General features: G+C 36.7%; 2 protein-coding genes across 12 annotated transcripts in view; one reads left to right on the top strand and one right to left on the bottom strand.

The window, feature by feature from the left end:
• LOC139138899 (pleckstrin homology domain-containing family J member 1-like) lies at positions 1-7,785 on the top strand. The gene is made up of 7 exons (XM_070707491.1): positions 1-567; positions 1,536-1,615; positions 4,097-4,175; positions 4,825-4,915; positions 5,308-5,371; positions 5,773-5,851; positions 7,183-7,785. The coding sequence occupies exons 1-7, from the start codon at positions 462-464 to the stop codon at positions 7,200-7,202; spliced, it is 519 nt and encodes a 172-aa protein (XP_070563592.1). The 5' UTR covers positions 1-461; the 3' UTR covers positions 7,203-7,785.
• The window catches only part of LOC139138896 (YTH domain-containing protein 1-like), a 25,920-nt gene continuing 7,647 nt past the window's right edge, over positions 7,685-25,957 (bottom strand). For 2 of the 11 annotated variants that reach the window (XM_070707480.1, XM_070707486.1), the window contains exons 7-17: positions 25,201-25,295; positions 24,785-24,893; positions 24,454-24,571; positions 24,091-24,175; positions 23,289-23,425; positions 15,258-15,331; positions 13,769-13,790; positions 13,146-13,188; positions 12,543-12,620; positions 11,695-11,871; positions 7,685-10,968 (exon numbers count right to left, since the gene is read on the bottom strand). In XM_070707480.1, the coding sequence (XP_070563581.1) occupies positions 10,855-10,968; positions 11,695-11,871; positions 12,543-12,620; positions 13,146-13,188; positions 13,769-13,790; positions 15,258-15,331; positions 23,289-23,425; positions 24,091-24,175; positions 24,454-24,571; positions 24,785-24,893; positions 25,201-25,295 (1,052 nt within the window). In that variant the 3' untranslated portion in view covers positions 7,685-10,854. Of the gene's footprint in view, positions 10,969-11,694; positions 11,872-12,542; positions 12,621-13,139; positions 13,189-13,768; positions 13,791-15,257; positions 15,374-23,288; positions 23,426-24,090; positions 24,176-24,453; positions 24,572-24,784; positions 24,894-25,200; positions 25,296-25,957 lie in introns of all 11 variants that reach the window. The other 9 variants (XM_070707483.1, XM_070707477.1, XM_070707481.1 and 6 more) reach the window with 5 other exon arrangements.

Here is a 25,957-nt window from a genome sequence, read left to right on the forward strand (position 1 = left end):
ATAGAATTGTACAATGTGTTTGCGACATGTCGCTAGAAGGTAAGACCCCGGAAGCGAAATGTGATAGTGACGGATGCGGTACGTGTTGAGAGAGGTATTCTGTTGAGAGCAGGGCGTTGTGTTTGTTTTACACATAGTTTCGTTTTAAAGTCATAATTAGGCGTCATGCTATAACAGTTCATTTGCGATAGTGCAGAAAGCCTGCTTGTTATGTTGAAAGTGAAAGTGCCAACGCGATCAATCTTAGCAGTTCGCTCAAGTGGGAGGTGCCAAGATTTTTCTCCGAAGCACTTGTTGTAAAATGTTGCCAACAGTTGCGCGTTGTACATGTTGCACCATCCCAGTAAACGCCTAATTATTGTTTAGCTGTCGTTTGAAATTCATTAATACATCGCAATATCTCCCACACTCCGCGAGACGAACAGTACTAATTGTATTTACAATAATCCTCGGCTGCAAACATGCGTTTCAATGAAAAGGAACTATCAATGCTTGCATATGGAACCGCAGACTTTGAAAGTCGCCTGCTTCACAAACCTCCAGGCAGTAATTTGAAGTTTAGAGAAGGTAAGTGAACACAAGTCAGTTTTCCTTAATTCATTCTATGAAAATATACAAAGTTTATTTAGATTAATGTGTACTTAAGACGTCAACGCATATAAAAGGCATATAAAATAGATAAAAATAGAAAAATGTATATGAACAAATGATGTGTAGTATCATGACTTAGCTTATGCAAAAGTGAAAATATTGTCATTTTCTTCATAATTGTATAAATTTCAGCTTCTGACATAGGGGAACTGATTAAAGGGCTAGTAGCTGTAAATTGTGATGCTTTCTTCACTATCTTTGTTTTGTATGTCAATTGCAAGTCTTCTATTCCCAAATGCATGTTAAAACATTTAGTTTATAGAGTTGGTATCTATACATGGAAAATGCAAGCTGTTTACATTTTAATTTTAGTCTGGAAGAGAATTTATTTGTTAACAATAACAATGCCATATTCACAGGTTCAGGCTGAGGTGACAAGCTGAATACGGCAAACCAATTGAATTGGCTGATAGTACTTCACTATCCAGGGGCAGAGTCCAACCTTGTATAAGTAGTTTGAAGTGCACCCCTCATCCATCTATCCATCCCCCCGTCCATCAAATCCATCCATCTATCTATCCGTTCAAAAATGAAACTATTTTTATCACTGATTGGCGCATTGATATATCCAAATCACTGTTAAGGAGTTTATCAATATTTTATACGTAATTTTCTAAAAACCAGATTTCCCATGGAAAACATGTATTAAATTTGATCATTTTTAAATCCAGCAGTTGTCATCTTTAAAATAGTTCCCAGTCATTTTCAGTAAAATGGTCAACTTTGTGGCCCGTGACATTATCAACAAGTTACCGTTGAATGATTGGGCATGCAACGTTTGATATATGAGGCATGACATAATTAAGTTTATCAATTGTTCAAGTTGGTTTAACATCAATGTTTCACATTGTTGAGCTCTAATATTTCTTTCCTTGTTCCTGTAGTGTACAGAGAACGCTGGTGCAAGCTGAAAGGCAACTTTCTGTTTTACTGCAGAACTAATGAGACGGGAGAATGCCAAGAAGTAGGTCACTATCTTCAGTTTACTTTTTCTTTTCTATGGGCTGCTCGCAGACTTTACATGAATTCATGTGGTGGTTTGCTGGATATCCAGTCCTCAACAATAACACTGATTATTTTTCAATGGACTTTTAAGATCAGTTGTATTAGTAGTATTTTGCTACATAATCCCGATCTTTGCAAGGTAGGATAATTAGCAGTATATTGTATAGTTTTATTGAAAAACTACCAACAGAAAGTAAAAGGGGCTGCACGACTAAAGAAATGATATCATATAGCTGAAATACTAAAAATAGAATTCAATTCATCATCACAAGAAAAACAAGCAGTATTTAGAGTGTTGAGTAATCTTTTTACTTGTGTTGTCAAATAGAATTAATAAAAATGAAAGTCAAGTGAATGAAATGACAATGAAAGTAAAACTATGTAACTAAAATGTTTATTGTAGACCAGCCTTCTATCAGTGAAAGCGTATTTTTAATAATTTTATACTGTATCTCAGGAACTTTAGTTTTGACAGGTTTGTTTCCCCCAAAAATTATTTACACTGACTGAGAGATTTATGTTGATGATATGTCCATTTGAGAAATGAATTAATGTGATGCACAAAATATCCTTGTCTGCTCCTCAAAATATTGAGTCCCATGTACAGTTTTTAAGATAACTTTGCCCAGCATGTGTACGCTCTGTCAAATCAATACTTGGATAATATGGTTAACAATCATTTAACTGGCCTTCCTTGCTTCAATGACAAACAATGCAGTGAACTTTATTTCTGTCATGCAACAATAGTTTATGACAGTATTTTAATATTGCTGAATACTGGAAGGTGATAGATGAGCTTTGAAATAAACTATGAGACATTGGTTACACGGAAACGGTATTTCTTAATAACAAGACTGGCCAAGATATGGTATTTACTCGAAGGTTCTATTTCCGTGCAAGCTAACAGTGTGCTCATAAAGTGCTGAGCACAAAATGCCTCAGACTTATTTATTGGGTATGAATTCCACTGACATTATGTTCATGAGATGTAATGACAACAGAATAATAATACATAGAAATCCAATCGGAAGTATCGTTGTATAGAAACAAAAAAAAATGCAATCCAGGTCAGCAAAGGTCAAATGATGACTCTGCACTCTGATTGGTTAATGTTTTGACTTATTTGCATAAATTTACCTGAAAAATTATGGACATTTGTGCAGATGAGATCAGTTTGTCAGTAGTTAATCCAGTCATAGAAAGTTGTGCTCATTCTCAATTATGCATGCAAAGACCACAGCTGTTGACCAGACCAAGGAATGATGTTATCAAAACTTCACAGGTCATATTGACTTTGGCGTTTTGGGACTGAAAGGAAGTGGGATCACAATTTAATAATATTTGTGAAAAACAAGAGTGAAAAAGACACTGTATGCATATGATCATGAGATACAGTTTTTTACAGACAAGTGACAATATTGGTACTGTAGTAGTTAAGTCTTTGAAAGTTGTCAATCTCGAGCCATACATGTTACAGACTAGTACAGCTAAGATTGCAAGGACAGGTGTAACTGATAAACATCAAGACAAAAGTGATAAGCATTCATGAAAGACAAAATATCGTAGTACACCGTTGTGATATTATTGACATAGCGTCATGGAAATGATAAAAACATCATTAACCCTTGACACATGTGATTTACATTTTGACTATCAATCACTACTGTGTGTATAGCATTCAAAGTCTGACATTTCTCTGGCAAAAATAGTGCAACTGAATTTATGGAAATTACAGAGACAATTCATAGCCCAATCCACTTAACCAATATCTCTGGCTTTAACAAAGTGATGGCTTCATGTGAAGGGTCAATTATTGTATCATTGCATAAGTTGGCTGAATCATTTGTATGATACAAGTTGTTCTGGCTTGTGAAACATGATGAAATATTAGACGATAGAGCAGCGCTCCCATCCTGTAAGTTTTGGTTGAACGAAGAAAAACATTCTGGGTATGAGACACTACTCTGTCAATTATTATAATATTTCAAAACACTTTCGTGAGTTAAATACCATAATTTCAAATCAAATGTATCACTGAAATATTATCTAATGGCAGCACATGTAGCCCCTTTTTATAAGATGAGAGTGAAATCTGACAAAGCTTATTATTATAGAAGGTCATCTTGATAATTGTAGCCATGTTTCACGTGACCTGTGACCCAGCTTTATTAAAACTTATCTTAAAATCAGATGTTAATATTGATAACTGTAGGCATGTTTCAGATGACCTCTGACCCAGCTTTGTGAAAATTACCACAGAATCAAATGTCAATCTTTGTAATTTTGGCCATGTTTCAGATAACCTCTGACCAATCTTTGTGAAAAATATCTGGGAATCAAATGTTGATCTGTGTATTTGTGGCTATGTTTCAGATGACCTCTGACCCTACTTTGTAAAATTTTTGATAAAATTAGGTGTTGAATTTGCATTTTCTTGCAGCCCATTGGTGCCTTACTGATCGAGAGATGTAAAGTTCAACATGAACACACAGTGGACAAGTCCTTTGCCTTTTCAATTTGTAAGTTTTCAATACTTGCACATATTATCACTTTCAAACCAGTTGGTTACAGTCTCACTGTATTTCAGAACACCTGTCCATACCTCACTCAATCCTGTTCATATAATTCCAATTATATGTAAGGTATTTCATGCCTTTTTTGTCAAATGTATGAATTTATGTATATTACTTTTTTTGACCACAAAATGGTTAAGTTGCTGTTAGCGCAAAATTGTGAACGCCGTACACTTCCAAGATGGCGGAATATTAAGAAAGCTGACCTTTTGCATTTCAGTATTCCAAGTAAAAATTTAAACACTACATAGATTCCTACTCTCCCATTTATTCAAGCTGTGCTTTTATCTTTTTACTAAACAGTTTATGGTTATACTGTATGTGCTCAGGAATTAAAGAGGAAGCAATCTGTAAACATGACCAAATAAGACAAATCTTTATAATTTTCACATGGGAAGATGAGGATTTTTTCAGAATTGTACTGTTTCTTGGAATGCCGTGTTTGACAAAATCTGATGTCATTAAGCTCACTGATAGTATTTAGTCAAGATCAGATTTGTTATATGGTAGACTTGTTTTGTGGTAAATGGATTCACTGAGACACCATCTGCTGTTTTTATATAATACATGTATCTTTGCTTTGTTCAATGCACAGCATACCCAGATGATGGCGACAGAAAGCATTATTTTGTGGGAGCATCTGACAAGCAGACAGAACAATGGGTAATGGCTTTAACTCAGGCAAGGTAATGTAAAGTGCTTTTAGTTGAGACTGTGCTAGAATGAAATGAATACACTTTGTATTTGTGTCCGGCACTAGCTTGTCAATGAATTCATAAAGGCATGCTTGCTTAATGTGAAATTTTTAAAATTGATGAAATCTGCATATCACTTTTTGACAAAATTTATTGTTAGGCAAATTATTACTGTTGATGTTACATTTAGAGCAATATTTTTATGCCATGTAATACTTACCACATTTTTTATCTACACTAAGAGCTCAATCATCCATCTGTCAATCCCAAAGGTTTCACTCTTGAGTTGTCTTCAGGCTTTGCAGTGGTTGAGACTTTTGCAGTATATATACCCTGGAAATTTGACCTGATTCCTGTCTCTGTTTTCATTTTTCCATATACAGTTATGAAAACTTGCAAACGAACCTGGCAGTTTTGAGGGCTAAGCTGAAGAAACTCACTGGTGAGGTAAGGTTATAGTTTATGATAGTAGAAGTTGCAACAGCTAATATTTTGGTAAAACAAAATTTTGAAATATAATTCACAGAAATATAATTTTCTTTGTAACCTTTGCATTTCCACATCAATGAAATCAAGAGGAGCTATGTCAATATTGTTGATTCATGGAAGCAAATTCTAGACTGCCTTGTATGTGTGGCAAGTATGAACCACCAAACCGACAAATGAAGCAGTGATCGTACAGTCAAAACAACTTCAACATGTGTTTTGAAAATAATATTTTTAGCTACGCAGAATGCTGGTACTGTCACACAAGTGATCAGGCTTCATGGTGGTTGGTTTCATTGAGTTTGTCTACCATTGTACGATGCTTACAAGACTTTTCAATTTTCTGTTAAATTTCATGACAGGACCCGCTGCAGTCCAAGCCCATACTGAGTCTCAAACAGCAACAACTGTCCAGAACAATGAGAGGATATGCTGCAGAAAGTAAGTCACACGTATCAAATGTTTTGGGTTGAGTAATTGTGATGCATTTTTGTCAGCAGACTGGAAACTGAATATATGAAATTCATGGAAAAATAGTGTATTATGCTCTGCTAACTCTAAAATAAACAAAATACTTAAAATTTTGTAAAGGGAAGAGTTAGGACAATGTGCATCTTCAATCTAAACCCTCCTCTCAAAATACTATGGTGGCAGATTCATTTCTTCAGCAGTTTGATTCTCCTTTCAATCATAGATAGAATTTCAGTGTAGTTGAGGGTGACAGATGTCAGAGTTAAGTGATAACAGAGATCTTCAAATTTTGTGGATAGTAACAATAAAATATGATCAACCATAGCAACCATGGATAATTTAACACCAGAGCATGGCAAACAAAATTTCATTTATTTTACCTCAAACTCCCTTTCTTCCCTCCCCTAAATGAAAGTTTTGAAGCTAGTGTAAAAATTCAAGCAGGGAATTTTATGATTTGAACTTCACCCTTCAAAATAATATAGCATTGAAATAGACTGTTTGACATTCAAACTTCTAACAGGTTTTGGACAACAGACATTTCAAAACGAAAGCTGCAGTGATTAGGTATCATACAACTGTATGGTTTCCATGGTGTAATCTTGGCATGTAGTCTGTGTGCAATTTTATGCGCAATAAACAAAATAGAGCTAGACCGGGTCCCCCCTCCCAAAATGCAAGTTTCGTTTGACATGGGTGTGTTTTGATTCTTCTTGGCCTATAATTGACAAAGCGCTGTTCACGGTTACAGGTTTGTTACTAAATATAGCTGTACGCGCGCGACATCGCACACGCAGCTTGAAATGCGGACAAATTTTATCAATGTTGAATGCGTGGCTGTTTTTGCAGCTTGTACTCTGAGTCGTGAATATGTTTTTTAGTATTCATTGTTACACTAGCAGTCGCCCACTGAGATGTATTTTCGTCGTTCTTGCATGCGTAATTTTCAAAAGGGTAATCTAAAAATGCGGACAAATATTTATTTTTGCATATTAATGAGAGAACAGTGACGTAACTGTGAACAACCCTATTGACAAAGTGACTGTGCACAACTTTGACATTGTAGATAACAGAAAATGGGTGGAATGACGTTTATATTATGGCAACTTAGTTCACAAAAATGACATTTTATCAAAACCCAGTAAATTGAGAGTTCATATTGATTTATCAGTGCAGTTCATCAAACAATTTTAAAAGAGATTTTCAATAATTTGCATGAATGTACAAGTGTCAATGTCTGTATGTCCATCAATACCATCCAATGTTTTTAATTTTTCTTTCCGACTTTTTTTCCAAAACAGCACCCCAAGTTGCAAACTGATCCGACTGCAGTCTTCCAGTAATGATGCTGTGATAAATGTTAGAATACAGAACTAGGCAATACCGTTCTTACAGGCAGAGGACAAGTCAAGCTCCAGATTGACAAGTCTACGCACTACTGTCATGCAGGACTACTAGATGAGAATAGATTGGACTTTTTAAGACATTGCTGGCAAACAGGGCCCAACCTTCAAAACCACAGTACCATTCCTGATTTTCAGGGTAGAAGGGCGGAACTGGGTCTGGGGTATATTGGGTTGGACTGTGTGTGCGAGTTGGGCTCTGTTCAGGGTATATTGGGTTGGACTGTGTGTGTGAGTTGGGCTCTGTTCAGGGTATATTGGGTTGGACTGTATTAAGGGTGTACTGTGTTTGGGGTATATTGGGTGGCAGTGTTCCGGGTACAAGGGTGGGACCGTGTCTGGGGTATATTGGGTGACTATTTGGATATTACTGATTTACACAAATAATGCAATTTACAACTTTTATTGAGAATAAGTCTTTTCTGTTTAATCATTTTCACCATAAAATACAATATATTTGCAATAAGATGATGAAATAAAACCCAACACTTCCAATGATAATTTTGTTCGCATGTGTGTGTTTGATCTTTTTTTTCTAAATTTCAAAAATGTAGAAGAACAAAGCAAGGCCTATCTTAGTTTATTATAGAACGTGAAAGACACCAATATAAGCCATAACACCACAGAATAACCTGTAAGCTGCACTATTCAAACAAACTGTAGGGACTACTCCTCCTCAGAGAGTAGACATGAACTCAAGTGTTATATATCAGTCGACACAGCTGTCTAGTCTGGTTCGCTAACTAAATTGGTTTGTCCAAGATGAAACGGGAGAGAAACAGAACCATTTTATTTCTGAAAAATACGCTTTCTTTTGACTGTGTACTCTATTTTCTCTTTAACATAATCAGAATTTGGTACATGTCTGTTGGTCTAACCCTTTCACCACCATGGTTCTGCCCAAATCTATTGATGTCAGCAGTGTGTCGACCTGTCTACAGGTACAATTGGGGTGACGGTGTTTAATGTGCATGTATTACCACACTTAAAATTCCTATTCCAGCTTAAGGAAGTATGCGCCTCGAAAGTGAAAGACTTTTTGCTCAAACTTTCCTAGATGAGACTTTCAACCATTCTCTTACTGAATCAACCATAAAAATCAGAGGTCACCATGCAAAGTTTGGAACTAGCGAAACAAATTACCAAACATTTTGCAATATTTCAAATTCAAAATGGCCGCCGTCCCTTGTTAACTCTGTGGAACAAAACCTTAATTTTGGATTGTCGTAAAACTAAGATGGTGAAAGTTTTTCTTACTCCAAGAGCTTTAAATGAGCCCCCACAAGTGCTCGATCAGAAAAGCATGCAGAAATTTGAGAGTACAAATATCTGGCCCCGAGGTGCGTTCTACCTTAATTGAGTCATCTTGTTTGTACCATCTTGATCAGTTCCCAAAAGAAATATGTGGCTTTCATGTAGAAAGTGTGCATAAAATAAGAATGGGAGTTAAAAACTGCAGAAACTGAATTTTACAAAGCCAGGATGTACCTTAACCAATTTGAATATAGCTTCCATTAGAATTTATGGTACCTTTTGACAGTTGGCAGTAGGTAGCAATGTTAAATAGAACAAACTTAAATGGACATGCCTAGTGAGATTCTTACCAAACTATTTAGTTTCACTAAGATTGCATTGTATCTCCAAAAGAGTAACAAAACTTCCACCAGCAATATGTTATAACACTAAAAGTACAGATTTTAAGTAACACTATCGCATTGGCCAACATACACTACAAGACACAAAAATAAACACTGAAACTAGTACTAGGAGCTTTGTGGACTCAAAAGCTACTGACTGAACAAAAATTCAAATCGCTACAATCAATGCAAGTTAAAACAATTTTTCTAAGTAGAGTAATCTAGCAAGTGTAAATAAATTGCCAACTGCTTGAAGAAAGGGGGTAAAAATTAAGAGACGAGTTCATCACATAATACAATAAATTACTGCCAAATGCAGCTGTTCAAATAAGTCTTTTTTTTAATCCCTTACAGAATAATGTTTTTTTGTTCTTTAGATGTCTCTTCAATTTTACATAAACTTGCGTTGATAGTTGATAATTTTTAATGGAGACCAATGCATAACCTTTTGCACCATAGTTCCAAGTAAGTGAGATATAGTTTTCCGTGAATGATCCAGGAAGGACTCGATTCTCCGAGGGCTTCTGGGTAGATGAAATGAGCATGTTGTCATGGAGACAAGTTCAGTATGCTTGCATGCACTGAACCGGTATCCACGCACTTGTAAAGACAAGTGTAAGGAAATCATCTCACTACGGAACTTACAGATCTATGAATTCTTGAAGTCGATAATAAAAGCGGCTTAAAGTGAAGGTAATTCTTCTGTACAGATTACCATTGCTGGGAAAGATGACAGCAGATGTACTAGGGACGACAAATATATTACTATAGTTCTTGAATAGCGTACCTATCTTTCCAAAGCTCAACAAACAATACAATATATCTTCTTGCTTCTTTGCAACCTGTACAACATGCTTGTAGGATTCTACATTGAAACAAAAATTCCAAGTTTGCTCAGAACACAATACAAATACACATCAGTGCAACAAAAAAAGTCACTGGTAGCTTGCTCTGCTGTTCATACGATAAATTTCTCCTCTGTACACATTCCTTGTCTTCTCTAATATAGAGGCATTATCTCAGCTCATATGAGAAATTCTCCCATAACAGACAGATATGCATCCTTTTTTTCGAATGATTAAAAAGAGTTCATGACAAATGCTTACAAAATAAATATATAAAAAATGCCTGTCAAATTAATGAACAGATTTCATTTAGAAATTGACAGAGACTGTCAAACATTCAAACACTCGTAATATTTTGGCAGCTTTCCAGGTTTGCTACTGCAAAAACTAGAGAGTGGTTTTCTTTCATCTTTACTTCGGACAAAATTCTGTTACAGCAGTGTCCATGATTGACAAACAATCACATCAGTCTATAGTGAATGCTCACAATAACGGAATTTGGATCCATTTCACAAATTTATGCAGGAATGACGCAGTGTTGAAATGTGCAATGGTTATCCTAATCAATAGTTTATCAGGTCACGGCCTGATGACATGAATGGTTCTCCAAGAGTAGTAATGAAAGGTCAATTTCGATACATTATTCAGATCATCTCTGTTTTGAAGAAATTTATCATCCATACTTCTTCTGAGAACGCGCCTACATACCACAAATTTCCGAGTCTGTTAGAGGCAGAAAAATTCCAGCTGACCAGCTCTACTGGTCCAATTCTGAAAAGAAGTTACATTTGAACAGTACTGAACAGCTTTGTTGACTGACGTTGTTTGTTCAATGACGGGGAAACTGCTGTAATTTAACACTGGTTTCACAATACGCCCATCAATGCTGATAAACTGTACAATATTTCTCCCATTTAAACTGCATGATTTTCTCTCCTCATCCTCTGTCTTATCCTTAAAACACAAGTAAATGGTACTGTATAAAACTACGTCTCTTTATTACACGTTTTCTGTATCCACTCTCAAAAGATCTCAAAATATTTTTTTTGCTACACAATTCAAGATGTCCTCCAGATTCACAAAACGAGTTATCTGCGACTGTATCTGCTGCTACTGCTACCACTACTGCGGCGGCTCTCGCCACCTTGCGTCCGGCGCACAAAGTCGTCGCAGGCAACTGCATGGGATCTGGAATCGTAACTCTGTAGGAAACCAAAGAAAGGTCAAAGGTGAATGTGAGGCGATCATGTGACAATGGCCGTGGCGATGTCATTTGGAAAATCTTATCATCTCTCAGTCGCTAGACTGAATCAAATATGGCTATTTGACTGTGAGAAGTCACATATTTTGAGTGCTTTGCCAGCTTTTATAGTTGTCATTTACATACTTTTCAAAACACCGTCTTGTACAGTTACACTGCGGTCCTAGATGTTAGTAGTTTTTGTTGTTTCGACATCACCAAAGTATTGGTACAATACTGAGCTATCAGAACAATTTTGACAGGGTTGTCATGAGTATGCTGCTCACACTTGTCTGAAATAATGAAATTTTAAACAAACTCTCTTTCAAATCAAAATTTTTGCTTTACAAGTACTGGTACATACTAAGCTGATGCACAGAAATTTTGACAGGGCTGTCACATGTCTAGTGTAACAGTTGAGTAATTTTGCGTGTTACAGGGCTTTTACACAACTATTAACTGGAAATTCTAAGCTGCAAAAAATGAGATTTAAAAATTACATGTCAATTAACATGACTGGGCATAGACAGCATTTTGTATTGATTACTAGTAACCTAGGGAGTCCTCCAGGGTACAATTACTGATAGAATAAAGTCCCCTTCCTGAGAACCCTTTTGGTTCAATCTAAACAAGTGCCCATTAATCTTCACCGAAAAAAACAGTGAGAATGTCCAGATGATTGACATACCAATCTCCTGTCCCTGTCTCTATCTCTGTCTCTCCCCCTGTCCCTGTCTCGGTCTCTGTCGCGGCTTCTAGGTGGGGGTGGGGGTGGAGGTAGCGGGTACGGATCCATGTGGCGTGGTACTGGTGGAGGTGGTCCCTGGTGTAAGTAGTGTGGTGGGCCATCCATTCCATAAGGCCTCTGTGAAAAAAAGCATAAAATAATAGATGTGTGAAGCTACAAACATGGCGAAATCATTAATATACCAATTGGATAAAGTTAAGGTGGTATGCATTTCAAAAGTGAAACTTGAACTTTTGCTCAAAATTTCCTCAATGAACTTTCAACCATTCTCTTACTAAATCAACCTAATGATAAAAATTGGGCTCACCGTGCAAAGTTTGAAACTGGAGAAAAACAAAGTACTCAGCATTTTGCAATGTTTGAAATTCAAAATGGCCGCTGTCCCTGTGTCAACTCTATGAGGAAAAATTAAATTATGGATTTTTGAAAAACTAACACAGTGACTTGTTTCTTTCTCTTTCTCTAAAATGAGCCCCCGCAAGTGGTAGATCAGAAAAGCATTGGAGAAATTTGATAGTCCAAATATCTGTCCCCAAGGTGTGTTTTAACCTTAAATGTGGAAATTTGACTGGTGCAGCAGTTACTGATGTGAACAGGAATTACTTTGTGACAAAAAGTACAGTGTTAGGTAACTAATGGGCATGTTGATATGTATGAGAGTTACAGCTACATGGCCATCTCTGTCACACTGCAATACACCATCCAGGACACATCAACAATAGCTTACAACATTGACAGGACAGGACAGGACATGTCATCAGCACGGACAGACGCGTGTCTGAACTTACCATGTCTGAGTACGGATTCATTGGCATGGGAGGAGGCCTACTACTGACATGGAACTCCCTCATGTAATCCATGTATGACTACAAAATGAGAACAAAAGCAAACGTGTGTCAGGACAATGTATTGGATTCACGATGGAATATGTACGTCATTATTGCAGGTGCGTCTTATGGTTGACATCTTGTGATGTGATCGCGCATTTAAAGACTCCACAGGTCTGAAGAAATATATTTACTGGTCTGTGAAAGCATTGGAATTCCATGGTACACTTGCACCTTTTCCATGAACTCATCCACAAGGAAATACACTCCAACATAGTATTTTACATACTCATGGAAACTTGCATACAGGGAGAGATTTTCAGGGATGGTAAAATTCCTCAGATTTCTTGTTCTTTCGCTGCTTGTGAATTATTAAAACTAGAGCAATGAAAAATGATTTGAGAAATCAAGTGTCCTCGTAGTGTATTTTTTAAAATGGACAACTAACAGTGAATGAATCATTACATGCATAGGGTGTTACTTTTGGCATCACTTTGAACTTCAAACACTGATGTTTACTTCAGTGTGTCAGGCATATGCAGTGAAGTCAACACTTACACTTACCCCATTTATCATGACCTCTCTTCGTACTCCAATGTAGCCTCTCCTGTGAAGATACCAAAGACACAAATTCAAAGAAATGCCCAGTGTAAAATGATGAGAAAAAACAAGTTCAACCCCATAGCTAAGACTTGAATGGTATGAGCCATACCATGTGTTCACTGCAGATTGGGTCATTAAATTTTACTTTGGTTAGATTTTGCTTCTAACACACAATACACACTATCAAAGGTACTTTACAATTTTTCTGCCATAACAAAAACCTTAAAATATCTACGGCTTTCCAGTCACACTATAGTATCTATGGCACTGATCATAATGCAATGATATCACAGTATAAATAGTAATAGTGGCAAATAGAGCTTTCCGCATCTCTTTATGACTGATATATGGTACATGTGTTTAAAAGTGCCGTTACATCAGCTCTACAATACATATCAAATGAGGAGTTATTTATTTCAAATGACATGTCTCTTCATGTTGTGCAATTTGGGTTATATAATTGATATTTTCTGTAACACAATACTACACAATTAGCCAAATCTACTGGGAATACCTTCCATGGTTGACTTACATCACTCAAAAACAAACAAATCCCTAGTCTTTGCCAAAATACAAACACTAACCTGTCACTTCTATGACTGTACCCTGCCAAGGAAATAAAGAATGTTAGTAACAGGCTGTTACAATGCCATAAGCTGATCAAACATTAGACAACTTTCAAAAGTATATACATGTGATTCAAAACATATAACAAGCTCCAGAAGCCTGACTTGATTTGGAAATTTTTGGCCTGTTATGAACCTGATACAGCATTACAGTATCAATACACTTCACTTAACTTGGCAATTTCAGCAAAAATAATTTGAATAATGGTACACCATGCTTTCTGTGAAAGGTAACTGAAATTTCTTTTCAAAACCAAAGATTCTGACTACCTTACGTAAAGTGACTCTACTCCAGTTGATTGGAGGAAGAGGCACCAAACTTTTGTTTTGAGTATCCTTCATTAAAAACTGTACTTCCTCCAGAAACCAATCGTATCAAAGAATACTGTTTTGGGGAACCATTTCAAGCATTCCATTGGAAATCAATATGTATTGTATGCATGATAGTGTTATATACTACGGGAGCAATGAAAATGCCCCTGATATGACAATATGACATCTTGGGTTCAGTACCAAGTCTACTCTACACTGAGATACAATCCATAGCGCCTCATACTGGAGTCAATCTATGATTAAGTACACTATGTGCACAATGTTCACGATTCAAAAAAAAATCTTCTGAAGTTCTGCTGCCTGATGCAATACAATTTGTTCATGGTTATGATAATGTGACTCAAAATGACAAAGAACCCTTGCAGCACCAAGGGTCATGTCTAACTTGCAGCCTATTGGTTGAAAAATTGCCACTCGCTGTCTGCAGATGTGACATATTTTACTTTCAGGAACAGTAGTGATGACCGAAACTAGTTATGATAAACATCTTGTTAGTGTAAGTTTTTGGTTGTGAATTATTTTAAGTCAATCATTAGCTCATTGTCCTTTGAAAGCAGAGCATATTTTCACAGAATCTTCTGGCTGGACTGGATAATTTCTATCAAAAGCAGCACTGTCTGTACTTTAGAAATACACCTGTCATGGTGGCAGTGTAGTTTGTACAAAGAACAGACAGACCGCAGTGGATGCCTTGAAAGGAGAACCTTTCTTTGAAAGATAAATGATCTCTGATGCAAAATGTGAGAAAGTGGTAACAAAAGTTTCATTGATGAGTCACTATGAGACCCGACCTTCACACATTATTGTCGTATCTTACAAATGTTTAAATGTTTTCAAATCTAAACCGCATTGAATCTGCTAAATAAAGTAACTTCAGTCAACAAATCATTATATTCCATGAAGCAAAATGAATGTAGACATTTTATATTTGACAAGCCACTGTCAGATTTAGCCTTCAAACCATCACGCAATTATTTCATATCAAACATGTTTTAGTCAGCAACACTGTATGCGCTTGGCCCAGCAATGTCAGTTTTGACAAATCACTCTAAAAGACTGACTCCAGTAGGAAGCACTTTGGGGAAAACTCTCATTTGGTAACTGAGGTAGAAACCTTCTCGTGAGTACTCATCCCGTCGCCTCTTCCTCCTTGGCTCTGAGAAGTCCTCGCGCACTCTACGACGTCTGCTAGTAGAGATGAAAACATCAGAAGTCAGCCTTGATGTCCGACTGAAATTCAAACGATATCAACTCAGCAAAACATGATTGTTCACCGTATCAGATTCAGTTGGAGTCCGACAGAATGATTACAACACTGTTCCAAACACATGTGAGTTATCAGTCAGGTCTACAAATACATGCATAACGATAATGGTTTAAAACTGGTCCGTTAAAAATATGATCAAATTCTCAAAATGGTATCATAAACATTACATGTTAATTTTCTTTGTGAAAAACTCTTTCATTAACACATGCAACTTATGCAATTCCGTGGGGTCTGAGAGAGCACTTGGTTTAGCACAGCCTAGAAGGTACATTTGATAAAACTTTTACATATCTATGTTTAGTTGCAAGGATAAGTAAGATCATACATAATAAGATTACATGTTGGTAAAGTGGTGTACATTATTTAAATTCATGATGTAAAAATGCTGCATTAACATCTCCGTAAAATGAAAATAAAGCAAAAATAATACATGAAAATATTTCTATAAGTACTGTTATATCTTAGCGTACAAAGTCTTCAATATACATTAAGCACAGTGAACCTGTAGGAAACAGTCATCAAATGTGTAACTGTTAGAGACTGTTCATTTCAGGATTATGATTTCAACCTTAGCTATGATCTTGACTTTAAGACAAACTCTATCTTTAACATTGCAACTGCCAGTCTCAGTTTACAACATTTGAAAACTGCTTGACCACTTGGTCCACTTTTCTCAATGCTTGCCAAAGCCACTTCTCAAAAACAAATTTTTGTCATACTGAAGACAAAAGTATTAGGCTAAGTTATGACTGACACTAAAACACAGGTATTTCATTAAGTATTTTTTTAACCTTTCACCCAACAAATTAGAATAACTATCGTTTTCTTGCCCACACTTGAGTTCAAAGGTCGGAGATATGTGAACTATGATATTGTTGCTGTTGTTCCCAAATATGTACTGGGAAGAATTCTTGTACAACAATCTAGAAACCCTGGTAACTATCACACAGATTACAACCCTTGACAAAATCATTGCATTATCTTCACTCTATAAACTGACCTGCAAGGCCTGTCATAACTTGAAAAGCTATTAAATTTTTTAAAACATCTGTTACACACACTTTATGACATAACATTAACCAAATACTTCCTGTATTGTGGACTTTGATTCCTGGAAATAAAAAACATCAACGATATTTCAAAATTACCGTAGTAGCATACACATACCATTGCAATTTCATGGTTGACATGTAAGAAAACGATTTTGAGAATCCTGCATATGAAATTAAATGTGACACTTTTTTTGGCCAATTAGAGAAGCAGACACCTCAAAATCAATCATTTTTCCATGAATGAGTGAATAAAATAAGTCCCAAGGACTGAGGCGAACAATTTTACTACTCATAGGTTTGACCTTTGCCAGCATGTTAGGCCCATGTGCTCTAGCATAACTGAGTAATACAGACTGCACATTGGATCACCAAACTTGGTTTTACAATCACCGCAGTCGTCTTTGAACAAGACCACCAAATAACAAAAAAATTTTCTTTAACCTACTTTTCTGTGTGTCTACAATCAAAATACTTGTGTGGATTGCTGTTAACAAATACAATTTGTGTACACTGAGTTCATGAACCCTTGCTGGTATGTGCCTACCTCTCAGATCTCAAATGACTTAAAAACATAATATGGAATGAAACAAATCTCTTACATTATGATATTATATTTGTTCTGTTATTGCAAACCATTGCAAGATATCATAAACTTGTGAACAAGTAACATCCTCAATTTCCACTTCATCCTGACATGAGATTGTCCCCTATACAACACTGGATTACCAGTACAGGTACTTAATACAGCTGATTTCAGTTGTAGCTTTGTCAATGTTACCAGATATGGTAATGCATACAACATAATACATGCTCTTTTACAGGAATTTTGAAAACATTTTCTGTTTTGTGCCTATGTTTGTTGTTGTAAATCATAAATCTAGAGCAGTCATTTTTATGATTTTCATTAAAAAATATTTGTATGAACACATATCTATTTCCAGTGTTGTTGTCCTCATATTTCTAAAGTCTCCAATTCAGGTCAACTAATCACTTTTGTATATTTGATAAAATAGCGTCATAATTTTGGATGTTCTTTTTGGGAAGTCTGAAATGTCTTTAAATTTTTTTACACTTCACTCATTGTATCCTATGGACTAATGATGTTACATGATGCGGTACCTTTCCCCTTCTTGTTTTAGAGAAAAAGCATTTAAAAACACACTATCTGCACAAGTTTAAAATACTGCACTTCCCTGTTAACAAGGAACATGGACCCAGGATTATTAAATAGCACAAGAAAAGAACGCATAGGGAAAAAATTGTGATAAATGTTCTCCATCAATACAGCTGGTGCTATCTGAACTATTGAAACAAGAAATACTTCAAAACGCTACCTCATGCAACACACAAGATGAATACAAAAAATTCAGCAAAAATTCACTGTCTGTACCCAATATCACACGGTGAAACTTGCACCACTAAAATAGACTCAGTAAGGACTAGATGTCAAGTACCATACATTCACTTGATCAATGTCAGGATGAGGTTAAAAAAAGTTTCAGCGTTGAAATGATATTCAGGCACGTCTTTGCTATCAGATACAAACTTAGAACTGAGTCCCTTGTGTAGTGTGCAGCCTTGCTTAAATGCAAATTCAAATCCAGTAGTGTGTAGTGTAACTTTCTTGATATTTTCAAAGTAAAATTTACTGTGTTTCCCAGCTAAATTACTCTAAATTTGCGCAGGACAAATAGTACCTGGAGCTGTGCATAGATGCATATCATTACCTCTACTGAATAAACTTCAGTGTACAATAACGCAAAGATTGTGACTTATCACCAAGCTATAATAATGATAAAAGCAACAATTTGAAAGTGTTATCCAATTGGAGGACAAAATTGCAAAAAACGCAGTCACTATACTGAATTGACACACAAAATAAAACTGACATAACTTTTTGTCCTCGGGGCTATATTTGAAAGAAACCTGTCCAGGCATGCCTCAATGAAGGTCAAATGTCAGAAAACGCCTCTTTGGACTATTCATTTGTACTTGCAAATGAGTTGTCCTGATAAAAGGTTGAATGATGAAACGGTGGTTGCCGGGCTGCCATTTTGGAATTCGTAATGAAATAAATTCATACACAAATGCAGATCATACTGCATTGTCCCTAATTTTTAAATAACAAGTTCAGACCTGTTAATGTCACACAAAGACAGAATACATGTTTATTTCTCATCTTAGGTATCTTAAAAACGATGATGCAGTGAAAACATTTTTGTTTGATCCTTTTTTAGCTCATAATAGGCAACTACTGACATGAAACAGCAGAGTAGGAGTGTTTGAATGCAATGATTTTAGTGACATTTAGTGAGATGATGACGGTCAGTTCAGACCTGCAAACAGTTGTGACAAGAGAGACACTGAAATTTTCTGCTGTGTTATTCTTGGTCAAGTTTTTATATATTCAATATTTTCCAATGAATGTGAAAAAAGTGATCTGGCTTGCCTTGATTGACCTGCATCATAATGAGAAACAAACATGTTTGTTTTGGCCTCATGACTTTTTTAAAATTGTCACAAAGTAGCTGTTACTAAAACTATCATGTACCATTTTGCAAATGAATGTAGCACTTATCAGCTGCAATTCAAATTGGCGAGAATTTGATTCATCAAAGTTAGATTACTGTAATAGCTTATTTTATGGTGTACCTGCATACAAATTAAGCAAACTTCAACACATCCAGAATTCTGCTGCTCGGTTGGTAACCAGGCGGAAGTTCAGCAGTCATATTACACCCATACTTAAGGAATTACACTGGCTTCCGATTGAACACCGTGTACGTTTTAAAATCTTGTGTCTTATTTTTAAAGTAATTCATTGTAAATCAGCGCCATCATACCTAGCAGAACTTTTAAGTATTGAATGTCCAGTTCGTAATACAAGAAACAGTGCAGGTGTTAGACTCTGTCCGTTTTCAATCAAAGATCATGGAAAGCAGCCTTCAAAATATATGGTGACAGGGCTTTTAGCGTTTACGCACCTAAACTTTGAATAGTCTGCCAATTGAGCTCCGGATCGTCAAGGAATTGTTTTATTTAAGAAATCTTTGAAAACTTTTATTTTTCGCGACTGCTACTGCTTATACTAGACTGTGTGATTTTTAAAGTGTATGGTTTTAGTCTTTTATGCCAGTTCACATTTTTTTCTTATGATCTTAAATTTAATTTTTTTATTTAATTTCTTTCTGAATCGTTTTAATTTGATTGTTACACTTTCATTTTACTATTTTAATTTATATTTTTAATTTTTACTGTACTGTACAGACCGCTGAGACAGTTTTGTGTAGTGGTCTTTAAACAATAAATTATTATTATTATTATTAATTCCACAGGGAAATGCCTGATGGACAAAGGCAACAAAACCTTGGTCCCTATGGGGCTAACAAGGAACAAGGTCAAGCTTTTTGATCTATATAATTTTTTCCACTACACTTATTACACAAAATAGAACATTGAATTTTTTATAACTTGTCCAAACATGTTGAACTGTATAAAAATCCAGCTTCTTGGTATAGATTGGGATCCCTATACTATGAGCATTCTAATCATCTTTGATGTACACAATGATTACCCTTACAGCTTGGAAGTTCCTGAAACAGCATGCCACGGTTCATATACTAAAAGTCACTTCAAACTCAACGACTTTGTCAGCAATTTCAAGGACGTTTTGAGATCCAAAATACCATTTTAAAGGCATCACTTTTACAACATCATTTTCATAAATCATATGTATCATTTTGACAATATCATGACCGATCAGTTCATTTTTTTCAACATGACCGATCAGTTCATTTTTTTCAATAATCATGGATAGTTTATTGATTTTCCAGGAGGTTCTGAAATTTCTGAACTTTCCATCCGTATATGGGCCCTGGCCTGCTTCAAACAGGAGATTGATAATGTTCTCTGAAGTTTTCATGTTACAGACGTGATAATGAACAGTCCTTGTACCCTTTTAAAGGGACGGTAGTGGTGACTTTTCATGATTTTTTCACTACCTTTGATCTGTGTGTAGAGTACACTCTCTTGTTCTACTGCCCAAAGCATGTTGACATACACAGTATTAAGCTTGTTAACTCAGCCTGTACATGTGTAGACTGCTTTGTTATTGTTGAGGAGTGAACAGTGCAGATCATATGATGCAAATGTTGTCAATAACAATGCAATTTACACAAATACATGTATTTTCAAACTGAATGTCTCGTGAAAAAAATTATCAAGAGTTGCAGCTGTAAAAGGAAATATTCTGTATCACAGATGAGATTCTTTTGCATCATTGAGTATGTAACATGTGTTTCCTGTTTGACTTCCTAAACAACATTGAATCAAGCTTAAAATCTGTCAGAAAAGCCTGTGTAAGTCTCATGCACTTGGTTATTGTTGACATGAGAAATGTAACATTGGCCTTAGATCAAGCTTTCGCAAGCTGGACTACAACATGTGGGTTTTGAGAAAATACATGATCCATTGCATAAGAAACCACACGAGTAATCCTAAGATCTCTTTGACAAAGATCAAAGATCTAGTTTTCTACACAAAGATGCTGACACATTGATGAACTGATGACAGTGATGTTAAAGATCTGTAGAAAACCAAAATGTCACTTATCACCAATATCCTTTTTACAGCTGAAAAGTTAACTATTTCTCAACAGGTGATGTCCTTCTACATGCACATAGATGATAACTTCCATATTTTGATTAGCTACACGTGTAACTTTAGTACAATTTAGAGGCAAAATCACCGTCTTTACACTCCTAACATAGTTTTCACTCTTCGAGAAAAGACTTTGATTTTGTCATTTATGTCTAAAATGATGCATTAAGGCAACATTGTATGACATGAAACAGACCCAATGATAGCTCTTACATATCGTGGTATCAAAAGCAGCCAATTCATGGATTGCTTTAGTGTATTGCTGCTGATTGTTGGCCACAAGAGATGGAAAAGCTGAGATTTGTATTTGGGAACAAGTGAGAGTAAAGCATGTGATTCTGCCCCTTCACATTTTGATTGAAGAATGTACACACAACTCATGTGGTAATTCAGAGATAAAGCCATTGCCTTTGACAAAGAGGTAAGGTCTTCTTTTGTCTTGGGTGCTTCAGTTGAATCGTTGAGATAACCCAGCTACATCCATCTTGAGAGACTGACAAATCTTCACACAGAAACCTCTTCTTTCTGTAAATACTTGTTATCGTCGGTCCACAAATGGTGATGTTGTCTTACAAAGTCAAAAGTCATTTTGAATGCTTAAAAAGAAACATAATGCACTGTTGCTGACAATGCTCTCTCGAAGTGCTCCCTCAAACCTCATGAAATGTATATTTGTAAATGCATACATGTACAAGTTGGTTTTTTTTTTTGGTTTTTTTTTTGACATGTGGTGGACCTGTAAAATCAACAATGCCCCCTTCCCATCACTGACAAGTACGCCAGCATGGTGTAAATCAGGAATAGAGGCAACTCAAAATATTGTCAACATACCACAATCCAACTGCACCACCCTGACAATGTCTGATGTGTGAACACAGTTCTCTAGTCTCTTTAGGGGGGATAAATGTACTAGTCCGTGAAGGGGGCCAAGAAGACGACACTCTCATCAACATTTAGTCATCTCAGAGAAACCGCTACATTTTTTTCTCTGTAGCCAGAGAGTTTCTATCGATAGTGCTGAGCCTTCTGATGCGTGGTAGATTAGAAGGGGAATGTTTGAACTGACTGTCAGTCCTTTAGAAACTCTGGGATTAAGTCCTACTTGGTGCAGCATATCATAGAAATCTCTCCAGGATGAAGGTGGTTGGGTCAAATATTTTTCCCCAGTGGTTGAAGTGTGAAAGCATAGTCCTGTGAGCTGAAGCTGTGTCAACATAGGTGGGAGAAGTCCACGGATGTGGCATGCATGAACTACTATGACTAGCCATTGATAGCAAAGGTGTAAAATCTAGGTTTGAGTTGGAACACCAAGTTCTATGACATAGTCCTTGCCATTACTCCCTCTACTCTGGGGGTGGTTTCTGCATCCATCTTGCTTTAAAATTGTTCCTTTATCAAAATATTTTTTTTTCCACCTTTGCTATTCTGTGGTCATTATTTTATTCACGATTAACACTAATGGCAGAATTGTTTATTTTTTTTTTTGATAGCGCCTATTTTTGTGGTCCCTGGAACTTCAGCTAGGTGTGTAGACAAAAACGCATGTAGCTTCAACAACCAAACGGAAATTAACACCAGTGAACGGCATCAGGGAATGCTTGACGGCCGGTCCCATTTACGGTCCCTCATGGAAAAGATCCCCACGGTGTGGCAGTCACAACGCGAGCTTGCAGCGGAAAAGAACTAGAGTTCAATGACAAGTCGAGGCGCCGACTGATCAGTGCCGAAATTCACAGCAGCAAATTCCTGTTCTTCCATGGCTGCTAGACTTTTCCCTTCAACCGCGGACTGTAATGCTGCCAACTGCACTGCAGAGCCATTGCCCTTGGCTCCGACCCTGGTGAAAGATCGACTAGCCTGCACATATTATTATCAGAGGAAAAAATTTTTTCAAAACTTACAATTTTTTTTTAGATTTGGTTGTCCTGAGTGCCTGTTTTTGAAGGTATGATGAAAGTCCCACCCTTATTCCCACCCTTAAAGACACTGAACCTCCGCACCGCTGTCATGGGACAGGCTACACTCTCCAACAGGTCTCTGTTGGTAGGATTTTTTTGTATCTGTCCGACTTATCTTCTGCTTTGACACAGAGATTTCCACGGAACATCAAATACAATATACCACAGCGTCTTTAAAGAGTCCAAATGTCCACCAACTGTTCCCTAACCTTGATGATGAGGAGTCATGATCCCGCCGAGACCGACTGTCCTGCCGTCTTGCACGCCGCACAATGGACGAAATATCAATATTGTCATCCCTGGGAAACATCTGGCACAATGCGTATCCGGCTTTGGGTTCTATCTCCTGGAAACAAAGAACATGAAAAACTTGATAGTAAACTGTCCAGTGACCTTTGCAGTGTTATTTGTATTAAAACCTTACAGTTTTTTTTGTTAAAGGAGGTAAGCAGGTAAATGTTGCCATCGTTCTTAAGTAATTTTACTGGGGTTCCCCTGGTATATCAATGCACTCAGATTCAGAACAGCAGAAATGTTACTGAGGTTTCAAAATCATTAACCTTACATCAATCAACAGGAGGTAAATTAAACTCCCAAGCATACTGAACACCTATGACTTGTATTGTAAATTGTTAAATAATTCCCAAGAGATGGTCTACAGTAGCTAAAAATGACATTGTTGGTCCTACTATATAGCAACAGGTCATTTGAATTCTGGGATACATTATAGCCCTAATCCCACCACAGCACTGCCACTGGCAGTGGTTCCTATAAATAATTTATGCAGCTTCAAAGGATACAATTTCGGTGATTTGCATGAAAATATAGCAATGAGAAAGTTGAGTGGACAACTCTAAGGAGATCTTGCATATTTGACCGTGATCCTTCACCTGACTTGGAAACATTATGTGTCAAAATTATTAACTTTCTGTAGCTTTTTTCCCCACTTAGACTATCTGTCCAATCTGCACAGCCTACTCCTTGAGATTACAATTCAGACAGAGTGCGTACCTGTCCATCGCGTCCAATCTTCACTGGTTTGTTTTCATTCCATGGGTTGTACAACTGTGAGGTCCTGATGAATGGAAGTTCTTGTCTGCGGGAAGGAAAGATACCATTATCGAGTAAACATCGAAAAGACATGTGGGTCATTACACTCAAGTAACTACAGCAATCGAGATGTGGGTCTCACTCTGCATTAACTAATACTAAACTAGCTCATGATGTTATCTTTACACACATCCTTTAAAACCCAACCTTTCCCATTCATTTTTTTGTACAAGTCAACAATAAATAAATTATGATTAAGAAAGATTCCTAAATCTGCACTGGAACTAAAATTTATTTTGGAGTATATTCAAATGATGTACGCACCTGGTTATCCAATCAACTGAGAATACACCTCCAAGAGCAGCTTTACTCAACCCAGGTGGCAGCACCCAGTTGACGGTTGGTCCATCACGACGAGATTCCCCCGCGACGCGTGCATATCCTACAAGTAGAAAACCAACAAAACCTCTTGATTCAAACAAAGTATTGGAAAAAATCTCATTAGAAAATTTGAAGTAGACCAAGCGCTTGAAGTAGGTACAAAAGACAAACACAGTATGGAGCAACATAATATCGGACAAAAATCAAGACCAACATAAACAACATTGCTACATACATGTGGCTTGTGGTAGACTACGTGAATATCTGAGCTTACCTTGAAACTTGCCGCTCTCTTTCACCGAGAAGATCAGTATCACATTGCGGGCGTCGCGGAATGCCTGGTTGATTCTCTGCTCATTGTTAGGTGGAGTGGACCAAACTCCCTGCAGAGACAACGAACAACATACACCTTGTTGTTAGAGATGAGATGTGCTGGTAGACATGATGTGTGTTGTGCAAATAGGAGTAATTACTTTCAAGTGCCATTTTGCTGTTGCATTCATGCTCATCAAAGCTATTTTGAAAGTGAAAACATTATTTCTCTATTCCTTTCTACAAAACAAACGAAAGTTAAAAAGTTCAAATGAATTTATCTTGTCACAAAAACAAATCCCTACTGAAAACAGAACAGTTACATGTATCATGTATCTTCATTTTGTCACTCTGTTACAATGAGGGCAACAAACTCACCTTTGCTTTCGCCAAAGCAATATTCTCATGGTTGTTGCTCTTTATCAGGAAGTACCTTGCATCACGGAACAGATACTTCAGCTTGGAGCTTTGGTCTGAAAGCGAAGCAGATGTTCTCAATTTGTTTGGCGCCCTCAGTGTCTGCCCCCTGTACTTCTGTTTTCAGTGCACTGAGTTTGAGATGAGAGATTTCTTGCGTGATTCAATATTTGCCATTGTTTTATAGACTTTGCTTTTCAGTACTAAAACTATGCACTGGTCTCAACATGGGCAGAACAGACTTCAGAAACCTTTGCTGCAGAGTAAAAGGCACCGATTATGAAATTTTTATAGTAAAGTATGGTATAAGCAAGTTGAACCAATGAAAACAAGTCATCGTTGATGACACAGTCCCCACTTGTTAATGGGTACTTTGATTACAGGTCCTCAGAGAGGATAGAGTCATCTTCATTAGGTTTGTGATAAAAATACTTTTGAATAAATTCGCTGGATACACGTGTGAGTTGTAGTTCAGGACATGGAAAAATCGTAATAAAATGGCCACACGGTGGCCATATTGGATCGTATCACAAAACAAATATATGTGCATATGTATGACATAGGTCAATGTCCTTGTAGCAAATTTGATTAAAATTGGTTGAGATATGCCTGAGTTATGGCTTGTACATGAAAAAATCATAACAAAATGGCCGCACAGCAGCCATATTGGATCGTATCACCAAAACAAATTAATGTGCATATGTATGACATTGGTGAA

The sequence above is a fragment of the Ptychodera flava genome, chromosome 8 (assembly GCF_041260155.1).
Source record: "Ptychodera flava strain L36383 chromosome 8, AS_Pfla_20210202, whole genome shotgun sequence".
In the NCBI taxonomy this organism is placed as follows: Eukaryota; Metazoa; Hemichordata; class Enteropneusta; family Ptychoderidae; genus Ptychodera; species Ptychodera flava.